Source organism: Rattus norvegicus, chromosome 14, assembly GCF_036323735.1.
Source record: "Rattus norvegicus strain BN/NHsdMcwi chromosome 14, GRCr8, whole genome shotgun sequence".
Lineage (NCBI taxonomy): Eukaryota > Metazoa > Chordata > Mammalia > Rodentia > Muridae > Rattus > Rattus norvegicus.
In genome coordinates this window covers 12661632-12685643 of record NC_086032.1, presented here as the reverse complement: position 1 = coordinate 12685643, position 24012 = coordinate 12661632, and the positions used below count along the sequence as shown (strand labels likewise).

Here is a 24012-nt window from a genome sequence, read left to right as displayed (position 1 = left end):
ATACTCGGGAGAACAGAAACCATTTCTACCTTTCTGTCTTTTCTAAGCAACACGAATCGAGCTCTCCAAGAGTCTCAGAGTCCTTGTCTGTCTTTGCTCCAGGGCTGGGCTCTTACCCAGTTCATGGTCATCTTAGGCAAGACTGTGGATATTTGAAAACGATTTCTTTTTCAACAGTTTTTTGAAAATGATTTTTTTTTTTGGTGACTCTTTGGAGAAAAGCCCTGAGAAAGGGATGGCACTGGTGTTTGTTCTAGTGGACGAGACTGCGTAAATCGGAAATAGGATCTGAAGCTATCAGTATAAAGAAATTAAAACAAATAGTTCTGATGTGTTTTCTATTTTCATTTAATCCTTCAATGATGAGACTAACTAGGGGAGGTCTCCCATCACCACTTATTTGAAATTCAGGAACGGAGATTGAGGAAACAGGAGACCATGCACAAGCAAGCCAGAGGACCCCCAAGTAGAACCATAAACCACCCTTTCCCCAACCTAGAGCCACAGAACAACCTCTGTTATGCAACCACCTTTGCGCTGTGGATGGGTGAGTCCCAGCCTGGAAGATTAAAGCAGTCCTGTGTGTTGGTTTGGTGAAGGAAGGATGTGCTGACGGTCTGCCAAATGGAGGGGTAATTTTAATATTCCTGATAAATTTCTTAATACGGCAGCTTTTATGACAAGGTCTGTGGCCCCGGAGTTAGGTCTTGGCTCTGTCTTTTACTGGTCTCTGTAACCCGAGCCTCCCATCTTCTTTTCTGTGAAATGGGGTCATAGCACTCTCCTGAGGACTCTAGTGAAGATGAGTAGACACCAAGCACTTGGGCCCTGTCTCAAAGTACATATTCCCTCCGTGGCGGCCATGTTCATTCTTACACTGGGCTCATAGTCTGATCGCTGTTTAATGGAAACATCACTACTCCATCCGCAGAACCTTGACTGTCATTTATTAGGAAGTTTTATTTTAAAAGATCCGTACTAAAATATGTGAAAACACTTGCAAATCAAGTCTTTGGTTCTACTCTGCAACACTAAAGAAGGCTACTCCACAGGAGCCCAATGGACAATGACAACAATGGAACAAATTCTCTACTCCCTCAGACTGCAGCCCCTCAGGCACTGGACCTAAGGCTTCATTTCTGGTCCTGACTAAGTCCAGAAAATGATGTCTGATGTCTCTGCTTGCATTTGGGTGGGCGGGGGTGTCTTCTCTTCTGTGTTTACATTGGGTGAATTGAACACCTATAGGAAACATATATTCTACATTTTTTTGCTAAGTTAACAATTTTTTCTCTCATGATAAATACCCTACTGCTACCCCTGAACCCCCATCTTCTGTCTTTATCTCTGATTGTACTGGGGTTCAGCCTGTGGTGCTATGCATTTGACATAGCTTTGTACTTTGCAGCAGAGCCCAGCCCTCCTGGGATTTTATTCCTACCTCTTTTTACTCTGTGGGTGTGTGGAAGGTGTCTCTTCTTGCTTTCTGCTTTGGGGCCTGCTGTGTAGGCTGAATGCTCAGGCCATAGGTAAGGAAGCGGCTCCCCCCTCACGGCCTGAAGCTGAGCACACTTCTAGCCAAATGACATTGCCACACTACACTCTCACAGTCTGGCTTCCTGGGGCCTTCTCCCTTGACATCCTCTTAAGCCCAGGCAGGGAGTAGCAGTGTTTGAAGTGCTTGGGATTCAGAGGCAGATGGATGTATTCCTGGGAGGGAGGCCTTGAGAGCTGGCACAAACAGGCTGGATCTGTGGTCCTTTCTCCTCCACTAAACTCATAATGGTGTTCTCTTGGCATCGAGCCCTGCTTCTTCAATAAATAAAATCAGTTCCAGCTGTTTAAAAGACCGGCTTCCAGTCTTGTCGAGCAGTTTTCAGATTTGTTCCTTTGCAGTTTAGAGGCATCAGCTGTCCAACTTCATCCGTTGCCCCTTCCCCTGCTCCAGTTTCTTTCTTTTCTTCCACTTGTGATTTTTCAGTTTGAGACCGTGGACTTTGGAAACAGACAGCTCGCGTCTGAATCCTAACCCTCCACTTAGCATCTCTGTGTTATCATTGACATGATTAGACATCTCTGTGACGCAGTGTAGTCACTTAAGAGCAAACTGAATGTATAGGGCAGTCTGAGGGTGAAGAGAGGCATTGTGGGACAGTATGCTCAGTGTTGCCTGTTATTACTCTTCATTATTTATTTATAGTTATCATGCAGAACCATGTCAGTGTCCAACGAAAATCACATTTAAGTTGCAACGTGCAGGCAATACCAGGAATTCAGCTCTCAGGAGGCCCAGGCAGGTAATTGCTATGTGTTCAAGGCTAGTCTGTATTACCTAGTAAGTTCTGGGCCAGCCTGGGCTACAGTGTGAAGTCTTGTCTCAACAATTAAATGAAAAAGAAAATCAGAAATGTAAGTGCAATTCATTTATTAGCGTATTTTAACAAAATCACTTGCCAGAATACACTTTACTGCTGGCATTCCTAGGAGCGAGAAGGCATAGTGATTCAACCCTGGACACTGCTGACTTTGACCGTGTGCATTAAATTAAAATATGCAGGCAAGTAATACAGCCGCAGATTTTTCATTAGGATCTGCTATGTAGAGGTGTTTTGGTTTTCGTACTAGCGGTTCTATATATACATAGCTAAGTGGGGTGGCTATGGAAGAGTAGGTGTTATGTCTATTTATAAAGGTGCATTGTTTCAGGTACTGTGTGCACCCGTTCTATTTCCTTTGAATAAATCGTACTCAGCCAAGCCGACTGCATGCAGAACACGTGGGTTTAATTCTTAAGCATTTCTGAAGGGAAGACCATAGGCAAGAATATTTTTCTACTCTGTATGTGTGTATGTGTGTGCATATGTGTATGTATGTGTGTGTGTATGTGTGTGCATATGTGTATGTATGTGTGTGCATATATGCATGTGTATATGTGTGCATATGTATATGTATGTGTGTGCATATGTGTATTATGTGTGTACATATACACATGTGTGTATGTGTATGCATATGTGTGTATGTGTGTGCATGTGTGTGTCTGTGTGTGTGTATATGTGTATGTATGTGTATACATGTGTGCATGTGTGAATGTGTGCGTGTGTGCATGTATGTGTATATGTGTATATATGTGTGTGCATGTATGTGTATATGTGTATATATGTGTGTGCATGTGTGCGTGTGTGTGTATGTGTGTGTGCATGTATGTGTGTGCATGTACGTGTGTGTGTGTGTATCTGTGTGTGTGTGTAAACCCACTTAGGCTTCTTAGGGTTGTCACTAGCAATTCTTTCATATTAGACAGTGGATTTCTCCACATAGGAGCTTTCAAAATATTGTTTGACATATTTCTCTCTCTCTGTAACCCCTTAACTCATCAGTATTCTGCCTGCACAAGGGAGATAGCGTGCTTACATGTCTTGTCTCACCAGTTTGTCAAAGCATAACAGTCTGTCAGTCAAGTTAAAGACTTCTTTTTCCCTTTGAGAGGATACTTCCAAATGTTATTTATCAACATACATAGATTTCTAGGTAAGGCTCATCTTTTTTGTTGTTGTTGTTGATGTGCTGGGGAAATGAATATTTAAAATTAAAGCTAAGTCATCAACTGGTGTATAAACAAAGCAAATGCCGGTGTCTTTTTTCCTTCGTATTCACATGAGCCCCCGCCCACCAATCAGCCCCTCTGCACGGATGTCAGCTGGTTTCCTCTCCCGTTAAGAACAAATGCCCTTTATTTTAATCCGTTTCCACTTGCCGGCAGCTTCCTTTTTATGAATTCCAAGCGCACTATGTTATGGAGAGTTCCTGGTTGCCAAACTGTGCCCACGTAAAATCATATTGGTCCTGTCAACTGATAGACATAACTTATGAAAAAGAAACTCCGGGTTGGAAGGCTCCGAAGCTGAAAGTTGGCCATCAGTAAGATTGCGTTTGCTTCCAAATCGGGGGTCTGGTTTTGATGCGAGAGTTAAGGATGCGGTTTCTGATAAAAATATTTTTGGTTGGTACTGAAACATGTACGGTATACCTTATTTACATTCCGCTCCCAAGAGTAAAATTCCCGGTGTCGTTCGGGGCTGAACAAGAGGCAAAGGGAGAGGTCTAGATGATCCTGGACATGGGTATGGAGTGGAACAATAAAGCCACCTGGAGGGTCGTGGGCATGGAACTGGGACAAGAGGGTCTTCCTCTGCAAACTGACTGATTAAAATCTGGGCTGAGTCAGAGGTGACTGCAAGCCAGTAGTATTCTCTCCATGACCACAGGCCTTCTGGAAACAAAACTAAGTTTGAAATGGGCGTAAGGTTGAAGGTCTCTCTCAGAGATCTCTCTCTCAGTGTTGTATGTACTAACCATATCTTCGAGGACAGAAACTGGAGCGAGCCACGTTTTGACCATTCCTCTTCATTCCGAATAGACGGAGTTGACACGATAAGGCTTGACGATCATGTCTGTTGACAGCCGCCCCGATGGTGAATCCCCGTGACCCAGCTTGTCAGTCTCTCACCGATGAGAAACATCACAGAGTATGCAGTAGTGTAGCTAGCAGAGCTGCTGACCTTAGGGGACCCTGAATGGCAGTGGGCTTTCAATTAAAGGGTGAGCTCCGAGAAGCAGGTCTCATTAATGCTCCCGCACTCTGTAACAGTTGCCATGCATGCGATGCGGGGGACACAGGGGAGGAAGCCGGCCACACTGGGATCTCAGCTGTTAACTGGCTTTAAGAGCCAGGCACACCTTATCTACATGGATGGTCTACAGTTGCTCCTCCTTCATATGTATACATGAGTACTATAGAACGTTTTGTCATGATAAGGACATGCCAATACAGCTAGGGTTAGAGTGAGCCATTTCAGGGTTCTAATGAGCGGGGGTGGGGGGGGGAGCATTCTCTCTCATCATTTATCATGCCGTGGGGAACCACAGTCGTCCAATCACTGATGTCTGAACTGGGAAAGGGCTTGATAGAACGCACTGAGCTCAGACCTGGGTAGCAGGTGACTTTTCTCTTGGACTCAGGTGGCCCATCCTGGAAACTGAGCGAGAATAAGAGCCATCTTAACTTTCCTGTCTTGTTTTGGTGACAAAAATGACCCGTGACCTCCCTTACAAATTCTGTTCTCCCCAGAGCATCAGTGTGGTGGCCATGCTGGTGGGAAACATTACCTGGGACTTTATTTAGTCACTCTAATTTCTAGTAACCTTTCTTTGAATTTCTCTTGCCAAGCAATCTTGTTATTTCTTGTATTTTGGGGGTGTGTGAGTGAAGAAAATGATAAATTGGGGGGGGGCAAAACAACAATGAAGACAGAAATAGACAGAAGGAATCCTAAGATGTCAGCTAGAGCACCAGGCTGATGTCCACACTCCAGAAGAGCCTCCCCGTTGCATGGTGTCCTGACAGTCAACTGGAGCACCCCAGAAGGAGGGGCAAGGCAGAGCTCTCAGTCATAGGTACAGAGCAGCCGTGGGTTATAGCTTCACGTTATTTGTCGAACAAAAGGAGATAATTAAAGGAGTTATAAACATTCCCTCCAGGGCCTGTACTTTCTCCGCACACTGGCTTGGTTTATTAATTGATGCGGGTTTCTGGTTCAGTTCACCCAGTGTCCGTGGTTGGACGATGATTTGTGTGGTCAGAGTGTGTGACTGGTGGGCTGGGCTCCGGGCTTGCATCTAGAGGAGTCCGGTTTCTTTTCCCTAGAAGTCAGTCATGGTGATGAAGACAGGAATCCAAATATGTAGGGCACGCAGGAGAGTGAGTGGGAGGAAGGCAGCGCCTGAGGCCTGGTCTGAAGCCCCTCTTGCCCTCCATCTTTTTCTTGTTCATGTTTTCCTGGTCCATTTTATGCTCCCTTTTTCTTCTCCCTCGTTCCCTTAAGTAGAGGTGACACAGATCAATACCTTTGATGGAAAGTAATAATCAGGCCTATTAAGTGACAAAGGTTTACTCTGTAACAGCTGTGCTGGCGGGAGAGGAGAGCTTGTCTGACTAATGAATCATGAAACAATCAGGCAGTAGCCATTTGTGTTTAGATCTGTAAATATGGTGTGGTTCAAGTGCCAGACCATGGCCGGCGCTCCAGCTGGGGGCACAGATGGTCTGTATTCAGAGCAGCGCGAGTGTGAAGAAAGGGTTTTTTCCCTTCCTCGGTCCCACGCCGCACCTCTCACAGCCTCTGTCCGCTATCGCCAAGAGGAACTGAGAGAAAAGAGTCCCTTAGGCAGGACGTCCTTCCAATGTGGGTTTCAAGGTAGGTTACCAGGGCCTGGAGACGACTCAGTGATAATAGAAAACGTTCTGACATGAATACCACTCTGAATGTCTGTTTCGGTACTGCTAAGCCTATTCTCTCAGATTTTTCTTATATGTTATTATATCCACTCTACTGTTTTGTTCTGTGCTATAAACTGAAAAACTTAGAAACTATATATATATATATGCATATATATATATACACACACATATATATTATACATTCTATAGATATTATATTATATTATATTATATATCTATATATATAATATTATAGATAATAATATCAATGTCTACATCAATGTGTAACTGAAATCAGGTTGCCCTCTCAGTTATAATATTTGTGACATGTTTCTGAACACAGAATGGTAATAAAATCACCCCAAGCACACTCTAAGTAATGCTGCAAAGCTGCCTTAGATTGGCTTATTTTCCTAGGGATGGGGTACCAGCAAGACACCTTACATTTTGATTTGAAGTTGCCGGGAGTTTCTGTTGGCTATTGGATTAGGAAGTGACACAATGAGATGGGGTTACAAGCATGAAGACATTTCTACCTTTGCTTCCCCACACCTTTCCTCCAAGCCTTACCTGTTCATCTCCATCTACAGAACCTAGACTATTACTGCTTAAGCATCACACTTGTGGTATCTAAGGAGAATCTTGTGGTACCACAGCTTTGTTGATTTCACACTAGCTAGACCTATCTATCAAGTCAAGAGAGGCCATAGTCATTCTCAAGTCCGCTCTGGAAACTTCTGTTAATGAGACATATCCTGGCCTTCACAATTCAGCTCTAAGATCTGACTCCTCCAGCGTCTTATTTAAAGCAGATGACTACTCCTGTTCTGGGCAAACTTGAGACCCATCCCGTGTAGACACGCATGTATTATTTCAGTTAACTGATCTGGGTCAGAGTCAGCAAGACTCAAATATTTTAGGTCACAAGTCTCCGATCATTTGAGGGAGCCACAAGCCCTTCTAAGAAACACGTTTACTCTGACATTTCCATACGTAATGTTGCACGGTAGAGTTTCTAGAGGCTTGAGGATCTCTCAGAGTCCATCCCTAATCTCTACACGAAGAACATGTGCCTTTATCCTTCAGTGTTCAGCTGTTTGGGCAGGCAGGCCTATCTGGCACCAGACTCCAAAGGTTTATTGTGAAACCATCCTTTTGTCCCCTGCTTCCTGACTCTCAATTTTATTCACAACTGTATCATTTGCTTAATCAGCTCTCTTTGCTTCCTTAATCCAGTTTTGCATGAATTTACCATCAGAGGACAACTCTACTCTTTTCTTTCTGCCAATTTTGTAACAGCTCCTTCCGGTTTGTTTTGCCTTGGAAAAAAGGTGTCCCCAAGATTACACAACGGTTTTGCTAGTCTATGCGTGTGCCGTGTGCTTACAAAATAATAATGACGACAACAGTTGTTGCAAATGATTGAGGATTTTCTAGTCATTGCTGTCGAGTTCTATCAACGCATCCTGCTAATCAGCCCGCTGACACTGAAAACCAGATTACATTCCAATGTATTGATTCAGGCTCCTCCGCTGCCTTCTACCCATGACTTTCTCTTATGAAGGAGAATGAGTTTGCTAAAGAGGAATGAGAATCACATTGTTTGCTGCCTAAAGGCATTTAATCACTTCTGATCAGAAAACAAATAGGCAATCCCCCCATTGCCTATTAAATGGCACTTCCAGCCACTGGAAGGTTGTCTTGCCTGTCTTCTAGGGTCATCTCCCTCTGTGCCTCTCTTCTCTGTGAAACTGCAAAGACATTGGCCTGTTCTGTGTTCATGGAACATCCATTTGTACCTCAGCAATATTTTATCCACGTCCACTGCACCTTTTCCTTCTGTCAAATTTCCCTATGGCTGGAACCTTCTTATCATTTTAGATCAACTTGAAAGTCACTTTGCTAAAAGATACATAGCCCTCTTTTCTTGTGTCTGTGTGTGTGTGTGTGTGTGTGTGTGTGTGTGTGTGTGTGTGTGTGTGTGAGGGAGAGAGAGAGAGAGAGAGAGAGAGAGAGAGAGAGAGAGAGAGAGAGAGATTTTACTCTATGGTGACTGTCATTGGAATAGGTAGGCAGTGGAGGAGAAACAGATATGAGACATGAGAAGTCTTGATTCTCTGTATTTATGACACTTGTGATGCTTGCCACCATGATGACTCAAATGATTTGCCTTGATTTCTTTTGTGGCTTCAATATTCACCTTTAGACCTAATTATCATTCTTCATTAAGTTTGTCCTTTCTCATCAAGATACTTCTACAATTGCATAAACTTTAGGCCTTAATAACTTTGGATCCGTACCTACGTAATGGTAAGAATATTTACGGCATTGAGAATCACATGCTAAAATGGTTAATAAAGTGAGATGTGTTGGTAAGTACCCTGAAAGGGAAGTCTCACGGGTAGGAAAGACGGTCACAGTGAACAGCTCTGTGAATGCTCTGTGAATCCCAGTTCTTGCCTCTTTATCCCAAAGGCTGTCCTGAAGTCCTAAGTCAGATCCAGCAGCAGAGGGAGGGAAGGCCCAGATTAGAGACAAGAGTTACAAAGATGACAGATATATTTTAGTGTTTGTTTCTCTCAATGGAATGTAATTCTGTCTTTACCTATTTTACTCCCTGTTATATCCTTGGTGCCAGTGATGTCTAACCTGGTAGATGTTCAGTAAGTTTTATTTGGACAGTAGGGATAGCTCAGTGGGTAAGAGTGCTTGTTTTGCAAACATGAGAACCTGAGTTAGAATCCCCAGCATCTTTGTAAAGAACCAGATGTGGCTGCACAGGCCTGGAAGCACAACTGGGAGTGGACACAGGTGGATCCGGGTAGCCCATTGGCCAGCCAGTCAGATGAGCCTGTGGAGAGTGAAAGGCACCTTCCTCCAGCTTTCTTATGCATGTGCCCTGTACTTACATGCAAATCCCACACATAGCACCCACCCCTGCTTTTGTTGTTGTTGTTGTTGTTGTTGTTAAGGAATTAGTGCCGATGCTTATAGATGGATTGTGGCAAGATTCCATACTATTAAGTCAAGGTTCAACTTAAAGCTATTACCTTCCTTGTTTCTTACACTGAACACCCCTTTTCCATCTCTATGTCCCCGCCATATCTCATTACTGAACTGTTGGTTAATGAGTTAGACATTAATTCATTAATGAAGCATTTGAATTTGATCATTCAAGGGGAGCATGATGTTTCTACTCCCCCCCCCCCCGGTTTCTCTGTGTAGCCCTAGCTGTCCTGGAGCTCACTCCATAGTCCAGACTAGCCTGGAAATCTCCCTGCCTCCATCTCTCAAGCGCTGGGATTAATGGCACACAACACTATTAATGGCTAGGGAATTTTCCTACTTTTTTTTTAAAGCATTGTTTTGTTACATTGTTGTTATAAAGGAATATATTATCATAATTAGAAATCAAACATGTCAGGGTTGTGTAACAGTTTCTCTTCCTGATTCTACTACTCCTAAAGCAATTGACCACTGACAGAGCCTATTCTGGAACCTTTTGAGAACTTTCTTCCTCTCGGCCACCGCCGTCTTATTAGTCAAAGATGCACATTACATAGAAATGCAAATCAATCAGTGAGTGTATGGCATACGACCTTGAGAAATATAAAACGCATATACAGAGTGAGTCTATGGAAAAAGCACCTTTGAAGAAGTCTGTAGGTGACCACCAATTAACTTCACAAAGATGAGGAGGGACAAAATGTGTTAGAGGACAAAACCAACCAAGCGAATGAGGCCAAAGGAGGTGAGCCAAAGAGTCTCTGCTGCCCCAGATGATGACAGAATTTATCACAATACGTTTCTTCCAAATTCTAACGAGTTTACTTCTACATTCTCCTCACAGAGTAGGCCATTTTAAAGAGACGTTATTCCTTCCTCAATAGGTGACCACCATTGCTGTAAGGCTTAAACAACCCCAAGTTACTATATCTCAGTCATGCTGAAAGGATTCTGCAAGTTGGTATACGATGGGTGGATAAAATTCTCTTCATCCTTCTGTAATCAAGAAGAGAGGAAGAAGTCCTCTGGGGTAGCATGGGTAAGATTTTACTTCTATGCGGATTGTAATTTAAAGCTGACTTCTGAATTTGTTAAGCCTTTTGACCCATATTCAGAGTGTTGTGAGAGGGCTCAGGCCAGCAAGTAACAATACTGTATTTATCAGCAGCCACCTGCAAAGCCTTAGAATTCAGCTGCTGGTTTTATTTTATCCCCCCCCCCCCCCACAGGCCACAGACACTTGTTATCTAACATTGCTGCAGAAAGCCAAAGGGTAGATTTCCTGAAAACCACTATTTTATCGGAACAAAAGAGCCAAGTTTTCTGAATCAGCCTTAAGAACTACAGATATTGAACATGCGGACAATACCAGTGTTATTCTGAAAACCACATTACACCCCACCTCACTGGGCCTATTGATTTGGAAAGTCGTCCAGAGTGAAAGGAAATAAAAAAAGGCCAAACTGCTTCATCTAACAAGGTGCCATCAATAATGCCCACATAGGAGACCATTCTCTGATTTAAGACCTTGTCTCTCCCTCCGTGCATCCACTTAAAGCTGTTAGGGTAGAGGAAAGCTCGCACGCCCAAAGAGAAAGTTAGAAGATTCTTGTCTGCTGTCCCGTTCCTCACAGTCACTTTCTTCTGGCTTTCCCTCCACCTTAGAGCATTCGTTCTCGTAGCTCAGTGCCGTCTGTGTATCAGCACTCCTGTACTTAGATATGCACATGTATATTGATATAGAGAGGAGGCTTTGTTCTGATTCGTACATAGGGAAATTGGGGCCTTTTTGAAGACATCTTCTTAGGAAGATCAATCAAGGTCGAACACAGCTGGCTTATGAAGGCTGAGTTTCTAACTGAAAGTTTCCTGCTATTATCTTGACAATCTTATTATTATCAAAGCATTTTAATATCGGGTATGACAAGGAACACTCACCATGGGGAAGAGTGGGGTCAGGATCATCGATGGGAGGGAACACTAACAATTGTGCCCCCTGTAGCCGCCATAATAATTTAATACTGTCATACTGGGAGGCTCCATTTTGCTTGGCCCGCATCAAGTCCCTCAGTATATTGTTTCCTTTTGGCCAACTATCAGGCTCTCCCTCCATCAGCCTGAAAGACTTCAAATGAAGGATCACGCTGATAATTGCCTAAGGGTAGGACTTTTGTTTTGCCTGAAAGTCGGTAATTTAAGCATTATTCTAAATCAGGCTTCTGGGTTGGGGGACAGAGTTTATTTCAAGGTTGTATTAAAGTTGTTAGTAGATCAATAATTTTTCTTCCCATTGACTACTTGTCTCCTCCCCCCACATAGGGACGACATATTCACTAAATGGTAGAGACTAGCTATATTGGCGCTGCCACAGGCCAGCACCCTTTTCTGTTTGCTCTGTAGTTTGAGGCTGATACTCCTTTCTTTCCCTGGTGGGCTTTAACTCTTTCACTTACATTTCTGCTCAGTATCGGAAAACATTTAAAGCCATCGTATCCAGGAAGAGGCCAACTGTCCTTGGTTACAAGGGAATTTTCTATCCGTGGGATTTTTCCTCAGCATCTATGCAGAAGATAGCTAACTTCGCAGAAGTCTTAAACTCTCAAACATTCTAGAAGGGAGTTTAGGAACCCAGTTAATCTTGGAGTCATACACTATAGAGTGTATTTTGAGCAGGATTTGTCTTAGTGTGTGGTGCTGAATGACCTGGAAGATTGTGTTTTTATAACATACTATCATACAGTTAGAAACATCTGTAAGAACCTTATTATAATAAACACTGGGCAATTCTAAAAGAGAAAAAGCAAAAATTCAAATCAAGGTAGATTTAGTTTCTTCTCTAGGACTGATTTAGACAGAGACACAGCACTTAGTCTAGGCTATGGCTGCCAGCAGAATGAAGTGTTAAATTACGGTGAGCCGGTCACAATGTGGTTTTGATTTTCATGGGTTGTCTCCAGGACCCACTGTCAAAAGAACAAGAAATATTAGTAGAGCTGTTAGCCATTTGCAACTTTGTTTTGATTCACTTTCTAAATAGTGAATGGCTCTGATGGAAAATGCCTCGCTTAAAATACCACGGCACCACAGGAAGGTGGATAGTTCAATTACTTTTTTCCACCCATGAATTTATTTTCAGAGTTTGTAATCTTGCCTGTTGATCAGATGTTTTCCTTTTGAATATACCATGGTGAGCTCAAACAGTAAGGCTGGGTCTTAGTTTGAAATGTTTCTTTGTGATTCCCATGACCACAGGGGTCTTATCTCTGGCTTGGGAGCCCATGACCTTTTGACACAAAGGTCAGAGGTCATAACACATTCTGCATCTGTCGTCTGCATCTATCTACTCGGGATGGTGGAAATAGCTGCTTGGAACGACCTTCGTTTCCAAGTTGGGTTGACTGAAGATTTGCATTTGTGTTCTTGGCATACACGTGCGGAGTTCCCAGTGGAGAGAACAGATTCATCAGGCAATGGGTCCTGGTGGTTAATGTGACCATTATCATAATAACAAATGGTGCAGTTCAGGTTCAGGAGCGGACTGTCAAGATAAACACCCTCCACACACATGTGCCAAAGCAGAGAACAGCATGTGAGTGAAAACGTGAGGTTAATTCTTTCCTCTCAGTTATGATAATGCGGAGGTAAACATTCACCTAGATACTCCCACATCTTTACGAACACACAAGGATATCTAATCACCACTAAAAACTGGGATGGGGAATCGACTCATGTTCTACTATTTGCATTTGGAATTTATCAGCGCAGGGGTTCCAGACCGCCGGTACTGGAACTGATGTAGGCTTCAGGTGACTGGAAAGTTCCAGTAGAGAATCTTACTGGAGGAAGTACAAACTAAAAATGGTGTTAAGTTTCGTGCCATCTTTCTTGGCCAGTGGGGGATCATTTAATAAATGATTGCCGTGTATGCAGGGAGGTTCCCGCTCTTTCCTCAGGAACTTGTGGCTTTGAGGAGGTCTCACGTGGTAAGAGTCACAGTTAGTGTCATCTGTCCACTTAACACAGCCCAGAGTCACCTGGTTGGTGTCTTAGGGTTTCCATTGCTGCAAAGAGACACCATGACCAAGGCAACTCTTGTGAAGGATGACATTTAATTGGGGCGGGCTTACAGGTTCAGAGGTTCAGTCCAGTATGATCAAGCACGGCATCATGGAGCACGGCCTCCAGGCAGGCATGGAGATGAAGAAAGAGAAGGGGTCCTACATCTGGATTGGTAGGGAGCAGGAAAAGAGCCAGTGGGCCTGGCTTGAGGATCCGAAACCACAAAACCCACCTGCAGGGACACATTTCCTTTTACAAGGCCACACCTATTATTCGAACAAGACCACACCTCCTCAGAGTGCCACTTCCAGGTGACCAAATTCGAATCTTTGAGTTTCTGGAGGCCATTCTTTTTTTTTTTTTTGGTTCTTTTTTTTCGGAGCTGGGGACCGAACCCAGGGCCTTGAGCTTCCTAGGTAAGTGCTCTACCACTGAGCTAAATCCCCAGCCCCTCTGGAGGCCATTCTTTTTTTTTTTTTTTGTTCTTTTTTTCGGAGCTGGGGACCGAACCCAGGGCGAGGCCAGGTAATTCCCCCACTGAGGCTTCCTTTTCTCCTGAGAAAAGGAAGCCTCAGTGGGGGAATTACCCCTATCAAATTGGCCCATGGGCAAGTGTGGGGGCATTGGCTTAATTATTGATAGACGTAGGAGGGTGGAGCCTACCGTGGAGTTGCCACCCCTGGGCAGGTGGGCCTGGTTTTTATTTGGTTTTGTTTTTTAATTAGAAAGTTCACTGAGTAAGCCAGGGGAAGCCAGCAAGCAAGCAGTGTTTCTCTGTGGTCTCTGCTTTAGGCTCCTCATCCAGGTTTCTGCTAAAGTTCACTCCAGAATGGACCGTAACTTGTAAGATGAAGTAAACCATTCCGTCCCTGAGCTGTTTTTGGCCAGTGTTTTCTCACCACAGCAGAAAGCAAACTAGGACAGTAAGTGTCATTGTACAGCATGAAGTTGGCACAGAGATTGCAGCTAAAAGATATCACAGTCACCAGTGCCTGGGCTCAATCCCAGGTCCATCTGGTTAGATCTACCTGTGCCATAGCTTTCTCCACCAAGAGAGATTGTTATAAAGATAGAATAGATCACTCTCTAGACAGCGATGCCATACTTAGTACATTGCATGTTATTACCAGATATCCAGAGGGGGTGTATAGTTTGATTACAGCAGATGCTAAAACACACACACACACACACACACACACACACACACACACACACACACACACACACGTTCCTAAGTGACATGCATTTGCAAATACATCCTCCTGCACACGATCACCCCTAGGTTACTTGTAAGATGTAATGTCAACATTTGTTTTGTTGTTTTGTCTAATGTGACTATAATAATAAGAAATTCTCAGTGCCAGACACAGTTTTCCCCCTCACATTTCTGACATGGTTGTCTAACTCTTGCATGCAGAACCCATAGGATCATTGGGCTAACTCACTGTAAGTCCTTTCGGTCTCTGTACTTAATTTAACTTTTCTACAAAACAGAGAGAGTAATGGTATTTTTTTTAACATAGAATTGTTGCTATGATAATGGATTAATGACAAACATAAATAGTGCTTTGAATTGTATCTTGTGTTGTATAAATTGTTAGCAATTATCATTTTGCAGAATTACAGATGAAATTTTTTTTTCAAAGTCCAACTGTGTTTTTTTAGGAAACTTATTCGCTTAACCTAGGAAACTAATTTCATGACAGAGGGTGCTCTGTTCCCATATAATCCTTTAAAAAGGGAGAAAAGAAAAGAAAACTAAATGAAAGAGACCACAGACCTTTTAAAGGACACATTCTCAATATTACCACTTGATTCCCTGTTGACTTGAGTACATTTGGGCGAACTTGGTGACTTCATGACCCAAAAAGCATGCAGTTATTAAAGCCCTTTGTGTCTTGGCATAGAAATGCCAAATGCTGAGCCTTCATAGTATGTGACAGACATGGATGTAGAAAGGGGAGCTATGAAGGGAAAGTGCCCAAAGAAAGGGAAGATGGGAAACAAGAGAGAAAAACTGAACCAATGTATCATGAAAACAGAAGGGGAATATTTGAGGGCATAGGAGACCAGCAAGAGAGGGGACAGGATAGAGGAATGGGGCGGTGAGCAAGGACAAGACATAATATCATATATGTTTGAGGCTGTAACAATAAAGGGGTGGAGAGATGGCTCGGTAATTCAGTGCACTTGCTCTTGCAGAGAACCCAGGCTGCTACCAGCAGACACTTAGTGGCTCCCAACTGCCTATAACTCAGTTCCAGGGGATCTGTTTCATTTGTATCAGTCACACCCACGATGCACAGATATACATGCAGGGACACACACACACACACACACACACACACACACACACAAATTAAAGAAAATGTTACAATGGAACTAATTTCGTTGTACGCTGCCAGAAGTTATTACTATGAGCACCACACATAACTCACACATTCACTCAAAAAGCAGTATCAGGATTGTCATGGACAATAATAATAATAATAATAATAATAATAATAATAATAACTATAGGTTCCTTATGCCAATGAATTTGAATTTATGAGTACCATACTGTGCTTGAGAATGGTTAGAACGTGCAAAAGGCATCTGATAGGTGACAGTTGGAATTTTGTTTGGAAAAATAAGCACAAAATTAAGAAGAGCAGAGTTCACTAAAAGTAGCACTAATATTCAAAAATAAGCTTTCAGTTCGAAATATTAGAAGAATAACATTCACGGAGCTCACCGAAAATAGCATTAAGATCCAAAAATAAGTTTTTAGTTCAAAACATTCAAAAACTAACATTCACAGGTACAGATATAAAATGATGGCTTTGACTTGTTATCCAGAAGGGTATAAAACCTTTGTTTTCAGCAACACTATCAGTCTTTCTGCACTCCACAGCTGCCCAGTCTGTCCCTCTGTTCCGTTCAGGCCCCTGTGCACCCGGCCTTACACACTCCCAGAGCGGAGCTTTCCATTCACAATCAGCTGCCATCTGTGTCCTTCGGGTCGCACAGATCTCACTGTCTTGGGAAGCCTTGTGGTCATCACTCTAGCAAGCAGCACACCGTGTTCCAGTCCTGCACCTCATGTTTGGTCCCATTTCATAAGCCCTGACTGATTCCTGAAGACCTGAGCTCATCCAGTGTGACCAACCTTGCTTCTGTCTGCTCTTTCTTGCCTCATGAAAATGAGCTGACCTTGGCTCTGGGCCTTCTGCTTATCACCACACATCCCTGACATCTAGAAGCCCTCTTTACCTGTAGTAGATGCTAAAATTGTTTCTGGAAAGAAGGAAAGACTTAACAGGCAGCGTTACTGTGGCACCTTGCTTTTTGATTTAATGTGTAAAGCCCAGGAAGGATGACTCATTTGAAGCACCTTACACGACCACAGAAGAGTTGACCGAGTGATAAAAGGAAATAAAAAAGAAAGGACCTGGCTACTTCTGAGGTGGAGGAGAAGGTGTGTTGTGGATATGTGGGAGAGCATAGAGTCAGAGACAAATGGGGAGAGGGGTGAGGGGGATCCAGGTATAGCAGTCAGCAGGTCTCAAAAGAGAAAGAAGTAACCAAAATGGTTGGTTTATACAGGGAAAGGCAGCCTGGGTTGCAGAAGTTCAGGGTAGGGGGCAGGGCGTGCCCCCCCATACCCTGCAACAATTAACAACTGGTGGACCTGGAAGAACCTGGCTGCCCGGTCTGCTCTGAAATGTTAGAGAGGCACTTCAGCCTTTTGCCCCTGGGTTTGAAACCTAACATTGACCTTCATGGTTTTCTGATTTTATAGACTGCTTTATCTCTTCTATTTCTTGTTCCCCATGCTCATGATCGTTGTACATCAAAAACTCGAGCGAGACCCATCCCATGGGCAAGCACCAATCCCTGAGACTATTAATGATATTCTGTTAGGCTTGCAGACGGGAGCCTAGCACGGCTGTCCTCTGAGAGGCTCCACCCGGCAGCTCACTCAGACAGATGCCGACACCCACAGATAAATACTAGATGGAGTTTGGGGATTCTTATGGAAGAACAGGAAGAAGGATTGCAGGCCCTGGAGGGGATAGGAACTCCACAGGAAGACTAAAAAAGTTAACTGCCCTGGACCCTTGCGGAGTCTAGGCCTCCCTCAACATATGTAGCAGATGTGCAGCTTGGTCTTCATGTGGGTCCCAAACAACCGGAGCAGTGGCTGTCCCAAAAGCTGTTGCCTGTATGTAGGATATGTTCTTCTAGCTGGGCTGTCTGGTCTGGCCTCAGTGGGAGAGGAAGCACCTAGCTTTGCAGAGAGATGGTGTGTCAGGGTGTGGGGACAAAACCCAGGGAACTCCCACTTGCTCAGAGGAAGGGAGTGACTGGGGGGTGGGGCGGGCACACATAAAGAGAAAGTAGAAACAAAACAGAGCAACAAAAAACAATTTAAAGATGTCTGGATTTTCAAGTACACAAAACCATGTCTCGTGCCTGCCCCAGGTTCGTTCTTTTTCCTTCACTCAGAACCGCTTTCCCTCCACTCTTGCTGCCTCAGCAGATTGTCAACTCGCCAAGATTTTGAACCTCATGTTTCATTAGGTTACCCCTGTCCGGGAAGGGCCTTATCCTGTGTGCTTCAATGGCATAGCTGGGGTTTCAATTTCTGCTCGCATCTCTTTGTTTCTGAGTTACATGAGAAGTGAGGCCCACCCGAGCTCATGTTTCCCGGTGTCCTACAGCGCCTTGCAGAGAAATGGGACTTGATTAGTTGTTGAACCAGAAGAAAACATGGAGGAGGTAATGAGGGGAGGCATTTGTAAGGGTGGGACTAGGAAGGGACATAAAGTGAATTTTTTTTTTTTAAAAAAAGAAGGGAGTAAAGAAAAATAAAAACACCACTGCCCGTTCTAAAACCTATTCAGGTATACTGTTTCTTAATTGATTGGTACTGTATTTTCTTGATACTAACGACTAATCTTTGGCAAGTTTTAGAAGACCCTCAAATGATTAACAAGGACAGCTCTTTCTAGGAGAGTTCTGTTGCTTTCCACTTCTTCAAAAAAAAAATTGATTTGAGTGAGAAAGGAGGTTAGATGATGTGGGTGGAGGGAAGGGACCGAGAGGCAAGCCACCCCCTCTTCCAGTGTCATATGTCTGTCCACTGAGCGTCTTTGGACATTTGGAGATGCGGAATTCTTCATGGTTTCCTTTCTTCTTGTTCTAGCTACAGCTTGAGAATTCATGTCTGAGGAGAACGGGGCGTACCCAAAGGTGAGGTTGTCTTTGAGACTGCTCTGGGGGGGAATACTCGGATAAAATGGACACTTTAAGATCAACGCGCTTGCATTTGGATGGGATGCTTCGCATTCTTTACTGCGCATGACTCAAAGTCGACCCCACGTGTCGACTGCCCGCACGTCTTTATATTTTGTCTATATGCTGTTTTGAAGAAGAAACAGCGCAAGCAAGCAAACAGACAAAACGCCTCACGGAAGATTCCCATGGGCCGGAACTTCAGTAGGTCACTTCAGCCTGCGCTTACCTGATCACACCGAGAAGACAATGCAGCGATCAAAAGCAGTGATGAGATTTTTTTTTTAGCAGCATTAACCATCATGACCTAGCAAAATGAAAGAAAATGGTTTAACCGAACTGTCAGCTTCAATATAGCTAATAAAGGCATGGATAAATGTTTATTACATAGCGGAGACAGATCATTTCTGTGCTGAAATTGAGGATGACCTTTACTGATAACTCTTATCCGCCTGTTATCCTGAGAGAGAGGGAGAGGGAGCAGGCAAGAGAAGCATATTTGCTGATATTTAAAAGGAGAAATTACCATTTGCAAATAAAACACTTGAGTGCTGGTGAATGTCAAGTCACCCTTCTGCCCTAGCTTCCGCCCTCACACACAGAGATTTCTCCCCAGTGGGCTGTGGCGGTGGCTTTACTAAATCCAGTAAATCTACTATTTTAAAAAGCACAAAATAATAGGATCACATAGAATGACTAAATTATAGCCTCTTTGTTTCTACAACATTGCGGAAAAATTACACTTACACTGTTACCTTTTAGAAAAGAAGGTCTCATTGTAACTATGAGTTTCAGGAAAAGCCATCAGGAATCCAAGGCTGTTCCTTCACTATACTTTAATTATTGACACTGTGGGTTTAGACCTCTCCAAATACATTATTTTTAAAGCCCTCTCATTCTCTGGTGTAACTGTTTTATTGCTGCTTCAAGGAACCTGTTCTGGTGGAGGTGGGCAGGAATGTGGAAGAGTTTCATCTCTCTCTCTCTCTCTCTCTCTCTCTCTCTCTCTCTCTCTCTCTAATTGTAAGAGATTTGTCAATGTTTTGATTCAAATTGTTTGAAATTTGATTTGTCAGCCATTCAGTAAATAATGTTTGGTCTGGATAATCTAGGAAAAAAGAAGGAGATAATTTGCCTGAACTATTTAAATTTAAATCATTTAAAGCTACCTGTCTGTCTGTCTATCTATCTGTCTGTCTGTCTGTCTATCCCATCCATCCATCCATCCATCCATTCATCCATCCATCCATCCATCCATCCATATCTATCTATCTATCTATCTATCTATCTATCTATCTATCTATCTATCCCATCCATCCATCCATCCATCCATCTATCTATCCATTCATCCATCTATCTACTTGCAGATTGTCTTTCCTTTTTAAAAATAGTTCATTTGAACAGTTTTGACAGTCCTATGCATGTATATAATGTGTTCTGGTTATTCTCAACCCCTCCTCTTCTCTCTCTCTCTCACTACTTCTACTAACCACCCTGGGGGATTTGAAACATGCTTTGGTGATGTTTTGAAATGTGCATATATGTAAGGTTTATTTAAACCCAAACTTAGTTTTACAGGAAACATAGACCTTAACATGCATAGTAGATTAAGTGTGAAAAGAACATACATGCATCAAATGAAGTTCATGTCATGTCATGTTCAGGTCATTGAGAGTCTTCTTGTCTTAAGCTATTTGATTTAGTGACAGTGATAACAGAAACCTACCCACTGAGCTCAACAGCTTAATATAATGTCTTTATATTTAAAAAAATATTTGTGCATGTGTATGCTGTATATGTAAGTGAATGTTCAAATGTGTGAGTATGATGCATGTGCCTATGTGAAGAGGTCAGAGGTCAACTCCCAATGTGGCCCTCATCTTTCATCTGGTTTGCTGCTGGCCTACAAGCTTCCAGGGATTTTCCTGTCTCTGTCTCCCACTTTGTCAGAGGAGTCCCAGGATTGTGGATGATGCCCTGCCATGTTGAGTCTCAACTGGTGCTTAGAAAGCTGATGGCTGCAGACAGCCCTTTAATTCTGTTCTTCCTACCGACCACCCCTTCAGAACTCTAAAGAGCACCAGATAAAGTACTAATGAGCAGAATAGTATTTTGAGGAAAAATAATGGCGGATTCACCATAAGAGTTTTTCACTGGAGTCACCTCTGATTTAGTCATAATTTCCTGTTGAAGTTTAACATATGTTAACATACGTTGCAAGAATAAGATTGATTGACTTTCATGGAAGCTGAAAGTCTTGGAAACTTTGTTTTTTCCTCAATGAAGGTTCTTCTATTTTCCTTTCCTACTGCTGTGACAAACTATTCTGAAAAAAAAAATTAAGATCTTAATTTATCAGAAAGCCATTGTAATGCATAGCAGCAGAGAGGCTAAGGAAGAAGTGGGGAGAGCAGGTCACATTCACAGGTCTGCAGAGAGGAATGAACTGAAGTGTCCATGTCAGGGCTCAGCGTGAGTGCTCGGCTCCTACACAATCTGCTACCCCATGACCCTGAAGTGGTGTCCCCCATAGCGGATGGGTCTGCCCACTGCTCAAGATAATTCCTCAAAGAAACAGGCACAGGCCAACCTAAGCAGGACCCCCTTTGAAACTTTCTTCTCAGATGATTCTAGGTTAAGCTGGCAGTCAAAACCCAAGCTTAGGAACTTTTTGCCAGGACAAATGAGTCAGATAGTACATATGACCATCAAAGATCAGGGTCACAAATTCTGTTGTCACGGTTATGATTCATATGAATCAAAAAGTAAATTTGTTTCATGCTTTGAATGACAGAATCTTTAGTATATATATTTCCTTTCATACCATTAGCATTCTGTGGATCCCCACTTATAGGTGCTTTGAAGATTTGCTGCATATATACATTATATTTGAGTAGGCAGACACATGTTACTTAGCTGGCTTTTTTCAGATTCTATAGGTAGTTAGAGGTGGAGTAGGGCTTGGCCATCTGAGGCCAGACTCCCAATCACTGGCTATCTATACCTCTAATGTAACAATGAATTGGACCAGGGCGAATGGGTTCAAAATATACTGTACAAGATTCCCCCAAACATATTGTTTCAAAACAATACCTGTATAATAGAATGTACTAGAATGCATGGAACTTTGAGAAGGCGACCCGAATAACAGTTTGAAAATAGCAGTAAATGAATGTGAGACAGTAAATGCCTGGAGCTGGGGCAGGAAGGCAAGGTGAAGTAATGCCTTCCTTTTCTGTGCTGATGGGGCTGGAGTGAGGACAGGGTTATAGAATACACCTTCAGTAGATTAGATGGCACAGCGGGTAAAAGTGCTTCCCATTGAGTCCAATGATATGAGGTCCTTAGAGCACACATGGTAAAAGCAGAGTACTGATTACATCCAAGTTGCCCTTTGACCCCACCCCTTCAAGCGCCCACCACATACACACATGCACACACGCACACACGCATACTTTCACATGCGTGTACGATACATGAGTACACACACAATAATTGTAAAAGTGGGTGCCTTTGTTATCCCAACTTTTAGTACTTTTTGTTCCCTTCATTGGTATCAATGTGTCTTTTTCTCTTAGCTTTTTCCTATCAGCCTTCCTGCAGGTGCAGGACCTACACAGAGCCACGTAGCCCTGTAGGGAGAGATCAATAGCCAACAATTACATGAAAATAAAATGGGTTGATGTCCTGCCACCCCTGCCCCCAGTGCATGGGAAGTAGAAGTAGGAACCGCACTGGAACTAGCAGGACCAGGCTAGGATGCTTGGATGCAAATTTGGAGTGAAAGAAAAAGATTGTAAATGTATAATCTTTTTAAAAAATTACTAAATCATTTTATTTATTTACATTCCAAATGTTGCCCCTTCCCAGTCCCCTCTCCCAGAGTTCTTCGCCCCCTCCCCTTCCCCTTTTCCTCTGGGAAACTGCTACCCCACCTACCCACCACTCCCACCTCACCCTCCGAAGCTATCTCTGGGGCATCAAGTCTCTCCCACTGAAGCCAGACAAGGCAGCCCTCTGCTACATATGTGCCATGTGCCGGGGGCCACAGACCAGCCCATGTATGCCTTTTGGTTAGTGGTTCAGTCTGTGGAAGCTCCCAGTGGTCCAGGTTAGTTGACACTCTTGGTCTTCCTATGGGGTTGCCGTCCCCTTCAGCTCCTTCAATCCTTCCCCTAGCTCTTCCACAGGGGTCCCTGACCTCAGTCCAATGGTTGGCTATAAATCTCTCCATCTGTCTCAGTCAGCTGCTGGTAGAACCCCTCAAAATACAGCCATGCGAGGCTCCTGTCTGCAAGCACAAAAAGGAATTTCTGATCATAAATATAATTATTCATTCTAAAATTTTTATGAAGTGTTGGAAAGGTAAGAGGAAAAGAATAGTTTTCAGACTTAGAAGGGGGAGGGGGGCAAAACAAAAAACTCAGAAAAGAATTGGTATACGCCTCGGCATCTTTCTCTCCAAGGCATACGCCAGTGTTTTGTTTTGTTTTATCTTGTTTTTGTGATCTTCGTGTGCTAACAGTCCTGCTGAAGATCTAAATGGTCTCCATTTATTCACAACCATATTACAATGATAACGAACCACTTCAAGCTGCAGTGGGCAGAGTGGAGTAGGCACCCGTCCTGAACTCCACATCAGTTTCGTTCACACGGACAGCGTACAATAATTTTATATCTTTCATATACTCTAACCATTGTCGGCCTCACTTAAGAATTGATTTGCTCTTGTAATAAAGACAAATATTCAGTATCAGAAATGAAAAAATGCTATCAATTTTATGTCTTAATAATAATTTCACTCCAAATAGACTCGAACACACCTCTTAAAAGCCATTTGCATTTCTATGGGTATGACTGAAATATTTTTTTTCATTTTCATACTCAGTGTAGATGTTTTATTAATTTGTAAGAGCTAAGAAAAAAACACCATACTTTCATTCACCAAATATGCTAAAATATTTCTTAAGCTGATTTACAGGTTTTTTTAAAATTGTTGTTTAGATAAGTTTTAAGCTGAGAAATTTCAAACTTTTACTTTGTTAAAACTGTCTTTTCCAACCAGAGATCAGAGAATTCTTCCTGTGATTCTTCTAGTGTTAGGTAGCATACATAATACTGCACTTATTTCTTCAATGTCTCTGAGACTAACAGCTTATAGTTATTCTGTCTAACTCAGCAAAGAAACCAGAAATATCTCTTGATTATATACACAATTTACCTTTTCTTCTCAACAACTTTGATTTGCACATAAGCTTATTAATTAATTATGTATTTTCACCCATGTCTAACTTACACGGATTCATTTATTTAACTGTAGTTACATCAAAATAGAACATTTTAATTATTGTTTCTGTCACTACACTATAATTCTTTAAGGAATTTTATTGTTT

The 24012-nt window shown here is 42.8% G+C and overlaps 1 protein-coding gene across 1 annotated transcript in view; it reads left to right on the top strand.

Moving 5' to 3' along the window:
- The first annotated feature begins 6070 nt into the window (after positions 1-6070).
- Rps19l5 (ribosomal protein S19 like 5) overlaps positions 6071-24012 on the top strand; it is a 40923-nt gene continuing 22981 nt past the window's right edge. The window contains exons 1-2 of the mRNA XM_063273854.1: positions 6071-6254; positions 13413-13514. Coding sequence (XP_063129924.1) covers positions 6071-6254; positions 13413-13514 — 286 coding nt within the window. The remainder of the gene's footprint in view (positions 6255-13412; positions 13515-24012) is intronic.